Source organism: Choloepus didactylus, chromosome 5, assembly GCF_015220235.1.
Source record: "Choloepus didactylus isolate mChoDid1 chromosome 5, mChoDid1.pri, whole genome shotgun sequence".
Classification (NCBI taxonomy): domain Eukaryota; kingdom Metazoa; phylum Chordata; class Mammalia; order Pilosa; family Megalonychidae; genus Choloepus; species Choloepus didactylus.
In genome coordinates, this window is record NC_051311.1 from 34,036,936 (window position 1) to 34,049,835 (window position 12,900).

The 12,900-nt window shown below is 38.9% G+C and overlaps 2 protein-coding genes across 7 annotated transcripts in view; one reads left to right on the forward strand and one right to left on the reverse strand.

Annotated features, from left to right (window-relative positions):
• DPP6 (dipeptidyl peptidase like 6) overlaps positions 1–12,900 on the reverse strand; it is a 1,366,335-nt gene that overhangs the window by 664,816 nt on the left and 688,619 nt on the right. The window lies entirely within an intron of this gene.
• LOC119533883 (glyceraldehyde-3-phosphate dehydrogenase-like) lies at positions 409–1,410 on the forward strand. Its single transcript, XM_037835756.1, has one exon. It carries the CDS (start codon positions 409–411, stop codon positions 1,408–1,410), a length of 1,002 nt encoding a protein of 333 aa, XP_037691684.1.

The window sequence follows — 12,900 nt, forward strand, 5'->3', positions numbered from 1 at the left end:
GACTCCTAGATTGATTTTTGTATTCTTAATCTGTTACAGTAATTGTTTATTAAGATGTGAAATATCTCCTACTATGGTCACTGCTTGGATTTTGAGCGTCACAGTTTATAGCCTGCATCTGCACATTATTTATAGGTTACTAGTGTGTACTGTGTCCAACAAATCATCTTAATGATCATTTATACAACTTGTAAGTGGCAAAATATCGATATTTGTTAGGTGAAATGATAAGTACTCACAATTCAGCTCTATGGCATTGGAAGATTTTTTTTTTTTTTTTTTTAAGAAATACTCTCACTTGAGCTACTGAAACAACAATATAAGAGATAAGGAAAGGCTCTCTGCTCCTGCCCGCTAGCCAGACAGCCGCATCTTTTTGTGCAGTACCAGCCGCATCTCTGAAACACGATGGTGAAGGTCGGAATAAACAGATTTGGCCGTATTGGGCGCCTGGTCACCAGGGCTGCTATACTTTCCAGCAAAGTGCAGGTTGTGGCCATCAATGACCCCTTCATTGACCTCAACTACATGGTCTACATGTTCCAGTATGATTCCACCCATGGCAAATTCAAAGGCACCGTCAAGGCTGAGAACGGGAAGCTTGTCATCAATGGGAGTCCAATTATTATTTTCCAGGAGCAAGATCCCACCAACATCAAATGGGGTGATGCTGGTGCTGAATATGTTGTGGAGTCCACTGGTGTCTTCACAACCATGGAGAAGGCTGGGGCTTACTTGAAGGGTGGTGCCAAGAGAGTCATCATCTCTGCCCCTTCGGCCGATGCCCCCATGTTTGTGATGGGCATGAACCATGAGAAGTATGACAAGTCCCTCAAGATCGTCAGCAATGCTTCCTGTACCACCAACTGCCTGGCACCCCTGGCCAAGGTCATCCATGACAACTTTGGCATTGTGGAGGGACTCATGACCACTGTCCACGCCATCACTGCCACCGAGAAGACTGTGGATGGCCCCTTTGGGAAAATGTGGCGTGACAGCCGTGGGGCTGCCCAGAACATCATCCCTGCTTCTACCGGCGCCGCCAAGGCGGTGGGCAAGGTCATCCCAGAGCTGAATGGGAAGCTCACTGGCATGGCCTTCCATGTCCCCACCCCCAACGTGTCCATCATGGATCTGACCTGCCGGCTGGAGAAAGCGGCCAAATACGATGACATCAAGAAGGTGGTGAAGCAGGCATCAGAGGGCCCCCTGAAGGGCATCCTGGGCTACACTGAAGACCAGGTTGTCTCCTGCGACTTTAACAGTGACTCGCACTCTTCCACTTTTGATGCTGGGGCTGGCAATGCCCTCAACGACCACTTCGTCAAGCTCATTTTCTGGTATGACAATGAATTGGGCTACAGCAACAGGGTGGTGGACCTTATAGTCTACATGGCCTCCAAGGAGTAAGAGCCCCTGAACCACCAGCCCCAGCAACAGCATGAGAGGAAGAGAGGCTGTCAGCTGCTGGGGAGTCCTGGCCCCAAATCAATCCCGACACCAAGTGTCACCCATCCTCCACAGCTTCCATCCCAGACCCCCCAAGGAAGGGGAGGGGCTGAGAGCCCTACTCTGTCATGTACCATCAATAAAGTACACCCAGCCAAAAAAAAAAAAAAAAAAAAAAGAGATAAGGAAAGCATGTTTCTTGTATCCTGCATTCACTGTAATAAGTCATAACAAAAATGTTATTAATATCCATTGCTTCTTACTACAGGAATTAATGTCACAATATTAAACAGTGCATGAAATTATCTGCTTATTTTCACCACCTTTTCCTTCATATACTTTTCATCCTTCCTGTATATATCATGGATTACTTGTATATTTTCTATGTGTAACAATGGGAAAAGAAGAAATAATCATTTCAATCTCAGGAACAGGATTTGCTAGCATTTGAAACATACTGAAGAAACAAATAAAAGTTTAAAGAAACACTATGAAGCAGACAAAAGCTTGGAGTGAATATAACGATCATGTATAATTATTTTTGTGATTCTGCAGAATAGTTCAGAATCATAGTAGCTATTGTTTTCAGCATCTATTAGTACTTACTACACTTCAGACAGTGTATGACTAAAAGAATCAACCTCCCCCAAATTGCCCACCATCACTGAATTGTGCACAGCACAATAGTTAAAACGGGACATTTTGTGTGTATACGTGTTACTACAATATTTTTTTTTAGATTGCCCACAGAGGTAACTTCACTATCCATAAGACCTTATCATAAGCTATGTTCAGTCAAATTGCTCCTAACTTTCACTTCCCCAAAATTTTCTAACTAATAGGGTTAGAGAATGGCCTGTGGCTTCTGTTTCCATTAATTTTCCTCCTCCAACCTCTTCCCTAATATACACTTGCTTCTCAGTTTAAATATTAAAATAAAAATGCTCTTTACCTAATTATTTAACTTACGTAGCTTCATTCATTCCTTATTCAGACACACACATATTAAATTTTTCAATATGCTTGTACTGTGCTAGGTTCCTAGGGCTACAGACTGGCACCACACCTCCCTCATATCACTTACAGTCTAGCACAAAAGATGGACCAGTGATCAAGTGATGATAAACAGTGATGCTGCAAGAGGCCAGGGAACTATGAGAACACAGAGCACCTTTAAAGCAGCTCTCTCACTGGAGCTACTGGAAAAAAGGAAAACCTCTTCCCGGTTGATTCATACTGCATCTTGCGCAGACACACATTGAACAGATGTTTGTGATTGATTTTGATGGATGATTTCTCCCGTCTAGATACTGACAAGCACTAACCCTTTTCTTCTTCAATATTTCAGCCTACTTCCTCACATCTTCAGTCTCTAAAATGAAGAAAAGATCTGCTTCGGTGAGGCTGGGAAGTAGCAATCGTGTTATTCTGGTCCTCCTCTAAATTGCAATGGGTAACTCCCATCTCTCTTTTATAGCAGTTACAAAACTTAGCATGTGTCCCTGATCCAGAAAGAACATCTGAAGAATATCCAGTAAACCTTTACCCCTCTTTTTGCCAGTTATCTAGTTTTCATTGCATTCTTACAGAATGTCAGTCTTGGTATAAGGAGGTACTGTGGGGGTTGCTATATGTTGGCAAATGTAAACTGAGGCTTTGAAAATTTATAAAATCCTATCTGCAAATAAACCCAGAAATAGTGGTCTGCCAAGGAAATGAAGCTTCCAGTCAAAAAGTTTCTGCAAACTGGAGAAAAAGATCTTTGTTGCTCTATCCCTCCATAATGAAAATAGTACACGTTACTACAAAACATTTGGAAAGCAGTAAAAACCACAAAGGAAAAAATAAAATAAAATAAATTCCTCTTATTTTAATACCCATAGATTAAAAATGATAAAAATGGTTCTATCTATCAAGTCTGTTTTCCTAGGTCTCTGTTTGTATCTTATGTTAATTTAGTTACCTAAATATTAGTTGAGGTCTTCCCCAGCTTTGGGCTTTAAAATAAAGCTGGTTTCTGCCACTTGGCTCATCACCTGTTGAGAGTCAAATGCTCTTACTAAGATTTCCAAGAATGCACAGGGCCTCAGTTTGCCAGAGTCCCTTCAGCGCTGAAGTCCCACTTTGCATGTTACTAGAATCTCACTGAACATGGATGTTCACTTTCCTCAAATATGAGGAGGAACTTTGTCCTTTCTTTGATTTTGCACTTGAATCATGTATATGCCTTCTGGGTAGACAGCAAATTTTATTGACGGCTGGAGACACCAACTGAAAATGAAATATCAGTCAGCACTTTGCTTGTAAGTTTTTGACCATCTCATTAACTGGAATGTCTTCTTCTTTTCTTCCCAGTGGAGTTTCTCTGCCCCTTGCTCACTCTACATTATTATAGTCACAGTTCCCTGCTCCTCTAATTTTTGCACTTCTTAGTTTGGATACTCTAAGAAACTCAATTTACCTCACTATATTATTGGGAGAAATTTATCTTTCAAACCTACTCAACTCTATGCCCACCCTGTATTTCCATTTTCTGGGACCCACTCCTACCAGAATAGAGAAACCACAGAGAAATTCACCCTCTGATTCACATGCAGGGGGCGGCAGCAAAAGGAATGGGGTTGCCACCAGTAAGAATTTTCCCACTGTCTTCCCTTTCCAGCTTTATTCTACAAACCCAACCCTGGCAGAATTAGGAACACAATTTATTTTTAATTTATTTTCAGCCCACTACACATACACACACAATTGGGATAATACTGTCTTCATATTTTGTTTGTAATATTTTCTTAATATAGTCAAAGCATTTTCATATATTCTTAAGTATTTTTTGGATATAATTTTCCATGGCTACATAGACTATACCAATCCCTATTTTAACCTTCTCTAATTCTTACACATTTAGGTTCTTTATATATGTAAAGTGCTGTGATGAATATCCTTGCATATTGTTCTGGTTTGCCAAAGCTGCTAGAATGCAATATACCAGAAATGTATTTGTTTTTATAAAGGGGATTTATTAGGTTACAAATTTACAGTTATAAGGCCATAAACTAAGGCATCAACAAGAGGATACCTTCACTGAAGAAACGCTGATGGCGTCTGGAACACCTCTGTCAGCTGGGAGGCACGTGGCTGGTGTCTGTCAGTCCTTTGCTCCCAGGTTACATTTCTTTCAGCTTCTGCTTCCAGGAGCTTTCTTTTTAAGCATCTGTGGGTTCTCACATTGCTTCTCCAAGGCAAACTCTGGGCTTCATCTCTTATCTTAGCATTTCCAAATGTCTTTCTGTCTGCATCTCCAGATGTCCTCTCTCAGTGGAATTGTGCAGATCATGCCTGTTTCCCCCAGCAATGGTATGTGAAAGCCACATGCCTAGAACTCAGGTGACTATGGGTCTCTTCCATGGGCTGATTTAAATTTGTATCCTTTCATGAGTATAATAGCTTTTCTGAGTTCTATGAGTCCTTCTAGTGAATTATTGAACCTGAGGGTGGTCTTGGGGACTCCTGAACTTTGCAGTGGTATTATATGTGCTCATTCTGGCATCCCACCTGGGTAGTAACAGGTGGCAGGTACTATTATGGAAACCTCATGTTTCCTTCCCATCCTTGTGTCCCACTACTTCTTCCCTACCCAAACCCTCTATTCTAGAAGCTATCATACAAGGGAAACATCTATGGAAGAGGAGCAAGAACATCTAGGGTTAAAGAAAAGCTAACATCAGATAGAGAATCTTTGCAAAAAAAATTTTCCCCCCTCCCCTCTATTTTTTACACAAATAACAAAATCTATACAAACCCAATCAGTCCATATTCAAAACACTCCCTGAAGATGAGGTGCTGGTAACATACTTGTGACCAGAATAAACTAAACTAACATGGCACACAACAGAATAGCAAAGCTGATGTTACTCCTCCTAACTAAAATTATTTTGTATTTATACTATTAAATTATAAAATACCCTGGTATATATTATGGAAATGGTCTACTAAAATCAATAGAAGCTATTAAGGCATTTGGATTTGGGTACTTCTTCCATACTGCAACAGCACTGTTCATGAGAATAAGCACTTTAAAAGTTTGACAGAAACCCTTGCAAAATATAATGTGTTTCCAATGACTGACCTTAATAATAAAAAATTACACAAAGTCAGATGTTGGATAAATTGCCAAATTACATTGCTATAAGAGATTACACTGAATTTTGTTTTGACCCTAATTCTTGAGTTTAATGAGGAAGTTTTGTTTTCCTGATTCCTATTTTTACAATGATTTAAAATAATCTTCATATCCCTAGCACGACTTATAATAAAGAAAACTGTTTCACCAATATTCTCTACAGCAAGCTACACATGTATCATAGATACTAACCAACCTACCCCCCCTCCTCCATTTTTTGGCAGCCAATATCTTAAGAGTTGTCAGAATGAGAAATCAATGCTTTAAACCATCTAAATGCAGCATGGGATTTCAGCTTTGAAACTGTATAAAGCATTAATCTATACTACTAGCTGTTCATGATTTAAGTACCAGAATTATAGAAGACTAACTGTCACTATAGTGCTATATTGGCATGACCATTCTGGAGGTCTTAAATTGGGAACATTTTCAAGGAACCGATAGAAAATGAATGTGTTTGCCTTTCACATTAAAGATTGCCTAGAAATCAAACATCATATTCCAATAATAATAAAAATTTTAAAAATTGAGAAATATGTATTTTCCACACAGAGACAAAAATGTAGTAACTTTCTAAGCTAGGTTATATAGTATAAGGTAGCTTTCTTTTAAAGACACCAGAAAATAAGGAAAAATAAATATGCTTGAAGTATAACTATTAAAATAGCCAAAAGGGAACATTTGCAATCATTATATAGAGCCATAGAGTTCTCTTCTCTAATGAGACAGTGGTTGGCTACAGCAACATCCATCACAGGCTTTCCAACATCAGGCATTTCTTTCTGTAGGAAACAAAGCAGCTGTTCCTGGGACAAACAGCAAGCCTCCAGCAGCTCATGCAATTCTCCAGCGCCCAAAAGCCAGATAAGCATCTCATTTCCAAGGCAAGAGTTTTCTTCTATTTCCAATTATGGTGCTGTCAAAGTACTGTCGGGGACACTGGGAGGGCAACTTGAGTGGGAAAGGGCCAAATGCACATTCTCAAAAATATATTTGGGATAAACAAATTATTCACAGAACTTGATAACGGAAGGCTTTATTTTGCTTCTCTTCAGAAAACCCCAGAATCCCAAAACCTTTGCACACTTTCTAAACCTGTGTCCACAGATAAACAAACAACTCCAGTTCTTTGTTTCTCAGACTTGCTCTGTCTTCAGACTCTGAGAGACTCCTAACTAAGTACTTGGGCATACATTTGGGCAATTTCTTCAAATGGACACATAACGTGGACCCTTAGCTTTGCTACCCAAAGTGTGATATGTTGACCAGGAGCATCCACCTCATGTGGGAGTTTGTTAGAAATACAGAATTTCAGGATCGTCTCCAGACTCACTGAATCAGAAAGAAGATGCATTTTAAACAAAATCTCCAGTTGATTTGTTTGCACATTAAAATTGGAAAAGCACTGGGTTAAAGCATAATCAAGAACAAATTTTTTATTCCTTCATTAGTTATTTTCTGTGATCCCTGGCCACAAATTCCCATCATATGAAATATGATCATATGAAAATATGAAAGGCATGCTATATTCAACCCATTCCTAACCATACATGTAAGTGTGGGTATTTAGATATGAATACCATAACAAAATTCTGGAATTTTTAGACACAAGTATGGTAACCTTATTTTGGGAAGCTCAAAGAGTGCGTTTTTTATGGACCCTGAAAAAGTAGTTCTGTTCAGCAGACTATTAACTTAGCACTAGGTCTCTGTATTTAACCATACCTGCTGTGTTAATGATCATATGGTATGTGGTACCTTCTCCACCTTGGGAGATGACAGATTCAAAGCACTCCAGGATATGCCATAGACTGGCAAGGCACATATATGTGGCAAATTGCCGGCTGTTTTCCCTTTATGGATATCTCCCAAAGCTGGTTCTTACTGATCCAACAGCAAGTCCCCCCGTTCCATTTCTTGTAAAATTGGCTTCCCTACAGATGAATGTGACGATCTTGGATGAGTGAAACTTCGAGACCCACAAAATAAAAAGCCAGAGAGGTTCATTTTAAAATGTGAGTTCTACATCCTCATACATACTCTTCTGGTCTACCAGTTATCCACCTGCCTATTAGGGGAGCTGAAGTGAGGTCCCTCCCGGTTTGGCAGGGACCTTTTGTATCTTGCCAGCAGGTAGACTGTGGAGAAGAATAAATCTAACATTCCCCTCACAAACAAAAAAAAAACAAACAAAAAAACACACGACAGCCCCTGTATACTTGGTACACTGCTAACTGACAAAAGGTAGATGAATGAATCTCCAAAATCTTACCTCTGCCTGCCAGTTCCGAACACCATTCAGTCTTATACAAGCTCTCTAGAGTAAGGAGTTTATCTTTGGGGTTTAAAATGCCTTAAAGGAAAAAAAGAATGCAGCTACATTCCATGCACCCACATTCCATGCACCCAGAACGTGAAACTATTATGTTAGTTGTAGTATATCACCTCCAACAGCAATGGGGTAATCTGTTTAACTTTTCACAGATCTCCAGGATACGTTAATTAAATACTACCCAGTGTCAAAGACAACACCATGAATGGTTTGTGGTCTTGCAAGGAAGGCCATCGCAGGAGCTAATGAAAGCAGACGGTATCTATGGCAAACCAGACTGAAGCTAATAATTACTAAGCCTAGAGGGGGAGAGGAGGCACAAAACATCCCACCCCTGCCTTCAGGTTTTTAAGTCATGATTCCTCCTTTACAGAAAAGAGACAGAAGTCCAGAACAGTGGACTGATTTGTCTGATACCACACAGCATATTACAGAATGCGGCAGAACATCTCAGAGGAGCTTCTAAACTGAACCACTCTGCTGGTTTTTCTCCTCACAGGGGAAAAAAAAACAAAGAACAAAAAACAAAACTCAGAGGTAGAAGATTCTCTCTGGGACCCTCTGCCTTTTTTACGCCACTGAGAATTTGTATGTTTTCCCCATTACAGAATATTCCTTCCTCCCTTTGTTCATCTCTGACGAATAGAGTAGGCTCAGCTCATTCATCAAGGTACAAATGTTAGTTCTTCATCAAGATTTCCCTGATGCTCCCCACCCCAAAAGGGAGAGTCATGAACGCTTTTCTGTGCTCCACAGGCCCTTATTCTGACTTGTCATATAACACTAATCCCACGGTAGTGTGATAATTTGCTCACGTTGTCTGCCTTCCCCTCACCACCACTCCAGACTGTGAGTGCCTTAAAGTCAGAGATCAAGGCTCTTCTTTGTTTTCACCCAATACCAGTGTCTAGAGCTGTGCTGGCCAATATGAAATATGCTATCCTATAGTCATATGTGTTTTTTTTTTTAAATTTAGTTTGAATTCAATGGAATTAAACAAAATTTAAAATTCCATTTCTTAGTTACACTAGCCACATTTTAAATCCCCAAAAGCAACATGTGGCTAGTGACTAATATATTGTACAGGGCAGGTACAGATCATTTCCTTCATCTCAAAAAGTTCTATTGGACCATGCTGGTCTAGAAAATACTGTAGTTGGTGGACAGTAAAGGTTTGCTGAAATAGGAATAAAACAAATGTGTGTGCCAAAGCTTGAACAGGGAGCCTGTAAGTAAATTCAGAACTTAAACAAAACATCAGTGTCCTACCAATCCATATACTTCCCTAAGATGCCTAGAATTAAAACCATTGGTTTCTACTTCTCATTCAAAATTGTTACAGGAAATATATTACAATAAGTGTTCAAAGAAAATGCATGATACTACTTTAGGGCTGTCCACATTTAGAAATATTTTTTTTTCCAATGTTTCTAAACCTCTTGGCCGTGCTACCTTAGGAAGTTGGAAAAACTCCCTGATGAGAATTAGGAGAAAAAGCAACCTCATGGGTGATTCTAGACCCCGTCACTGTCCAAAAATCAACACATAGTTTTGGATCTGGCCTTGCCCATACTTCATCTCTGTCAAAGTGTGACCACAGTACGGATGTTGTAAACCCAGTTCCTGCCACTAGTTACCAGGTAAAGTTGGGAGTTAAGTAAATCCTTCATTTCTACAGGTTTGACTTTTCTTCACTTCAGAATGCACTTAATGATCACTAAGGATCCTTCCTGCTGTCATATTTTATGGTTCCTTGATCCCAAACAGAAATCAATAGGCTTCCCAGGGCTTCCTCTGCAATTTCAGACCATACTAGACATGCCAGCCAAGAGTATTTTCAGAGCCACAATCCATACCCAATTAACTGCTTCCCTGTCCCTGTCTCTCCCCTCATTCTATCTCACTTTGCATATATTTCAGCAATTAAATTACACTTCTGTGAATGTTCCACTATTGAAGAGGAGATTTCTTCCAAGCCTGTCTTTACTGTGAGACTTGGCTTCTATTTTGGGATGTCATGGAATGATTATGCCAGATCTCAGTTCTTCATGAGCCTTTTGTCTTGTTTTGTTCTCACCTCTCATCACCTCATGTGATGGAGTATCTCTCTAGGAGTTCACACCCACCAAAAGCAATGCCTGCTCTGAGATCACTTTTTAACCCTGATTGTATATAATACTCTGAGGAGGGGTAAAGGAACATGGAGACCCGAGGAAACAATTTTCCCCTTTTTTATCTCTGACAATTGGTACTCTATGGTTCCAAGACCATGACCTCCCTGAGCTCCTGGACTTGAGAAAAGAGCTTCGGCAAATGTGAATAATAACCACCTCCATTGGAAGCATCCCAGGAAACCAGTACTAAAAGCATGAAAATGTCAGGTATCACTTAGAGTAATATATATTTTCATTGAAGGTACAGCAGAAATGTAATAGCCTGGGCAAATGAGATTTCTTTTGCAAATTATCACAAGGCTTATGATATTATTTTTTTCCTTCACTGTCCTGGCAAACCAAGTAACATATCTAGTATAAATGGTGATACAGACAAGCACATAATAGAGGAAAGAAATGCTGACATTATACCCTATTACTTCTTTTACTTTTTCCATTTCCTCTACCATGTTGGGTTGGTGGAAGTGCAGCCAATGAAGATTTTAAGTTCTGAATTCCAATTCTACCTTTGAAAGAACTTTTTACAAAAGCCTTAGCAAAGTTCTATTTCCCATGCCTTCATTTTTCTTCTAAGAAATGGAGTCAACAATCCTCCTCCAATGAATATAGAAATTGACGTAAGTATCAAATTACGGGACAGAAATGGGGACTGGTACCCAAAATTTATTTTACCTTAATCTTCATTCCCAATCTATTGCTATTTAAATTTTTTTTCAATACATCTGTTGACATATGACATTGCCCAAACCAGGACACTACTGAGAATAAAAGGAAATGCTATTAAAACTCAAGCCAGGACAAACAGCATAAACCAAAACCGGGATGTAGGGTCATCTATCTATAAAGCACTAAAACTGTTTTTCCTCCTAATTCCAATGGCTATTGATTCTTCTATTTTCTCCTGATACCTACCATCCCAAGTCTCTGCTCTTACTTCTTAACCCTGCCCAGAAGTCCAAAACCTTCATTCTCCAGAAGCATCCAGCCTCATGCAAACCACAATGGCCTGCAGTAACCCGAGACCAAGCAAAACACCGAGATTAATCAAAAGAGATCTAGATTTAGGTATTTCTTATCTCTCTAAGAACATTACGAAGTTCTTGGAAAAGTTCTGGCATATGTTTGTAAGCATCCATTGCTATGCCTACCCTTCTGGAACTCACTGAATATAGTTTGCCAACCAAACAGATCAATTATCTGTCTTTCTTCACTTCTTTCTTGTGGGAAATCAGGAGAGTATTTTATTTGCTACATAGCTCAGAAGATAACATATCAATTAGTGTTGGACATCAAATTCTGTAGAGAAAATCATAATGGGAAAACAGCAGAATTATTTCTATGCAACAACTAGACAAGTTAAACAATGGTGATCACAGTAGCCTGTGAATACTTTAAAGTGCTTCTATATTTACATACTAAAATTAACAACAAAATATAATGCCAGAATTATACAATCTTGATAAATGCACAATACTGTGCAAATAAGCCTTTTTGGATCCAGATTAAGTCCCATCTGACAATAAGAGATAACAATTAATCCACTGGTGCCAGGTAGATTTTTCAAATATTTTATACCTTGTTTCTGGGAATCACAGATTTAATTTTATCACAATTACATCTGCATCCTTGTTTCATCAAGACATAAATTTTGAGCTCTGACTTACATTCTCAAGGGATAATTTAAAAATATTAAGGAGTAATCTCACATAAAGTAGAAACCACCAAAGATATAACCACATCAGGTTTCTGGATAAGAACTTGAACCAGAAAAGGGTGCCATCATCATTACCAAAACCTACCGCTCCTAAGCCACAGATAGCTGTGGTACAAGCGTCACACGTACTTGGATGAGCTGATCTTCTGGACACAGTTCAGCTTGTTTCATGCCCTACAGTCATTTCATTATAGATCTTGGGAGAGTTAATTGATCTTTTTTTTCTTTTTTTTTTTTTCTTTTTTTTTTGCCAAATATCAAATATATAATGATATTGTGAGGTTTTATTTTTCCTTGAAGCATGGAGTAAGGTCATCCATATCTGAGATAGTCTTCAACAATGAAGCATAGGCTTCATGCAGCCTTTATGTATGAAAAATAACTTGAAATCCATTTTTTCAATAAAAACATCAGGCTTAAGGTTCAATTAAAATGATTCATGCAATGTTATTTGGCAGCTGCTGACAATAAAACCTCCAAACAGGGAAGATATTCAGGTAACAGGGAGGCACAATTTATATTTGTTATTTGAATCCATTAAAAACATGCCCTTGGCCTAAACATTTAGAGATGTGTATATGACAGAAAATATAAGTGTCTTACCTCTGATTATTAATAATATTTATTGAATACTGACAGTCTTGGTACAGCTCTCAATAAATCAGGGAAACACCATCCAATTCTTTAGCTTATAATGAAAATAAAGCAAACAAGACTAACTGACTTTCTGAATCATTAGAGCAAATATCCAATTAAGAGATATTGCTCCACTACTTTGGGAAAGGAATTTCTATCACAGAAAAGAGACTCCAGCTAAACTCCATCGATTTTAAAAGTGATTCCTAGGGCAGCATGTAAAGAGATCCACTGTAACAAAGAATAACGAGAACCCAATGTGTATTTGAAATAAAGGTATAAAATATGTCCTAGAGGCAATGGTGTGCAATGGAGGCTCAAGATTATAAGAGCCAGGCATGAATATTCTGGAGATGAAAATGTTTTCTGTTGTAAAGAAGTTCCACTGAAAAATATTATTTGATATACATGACCT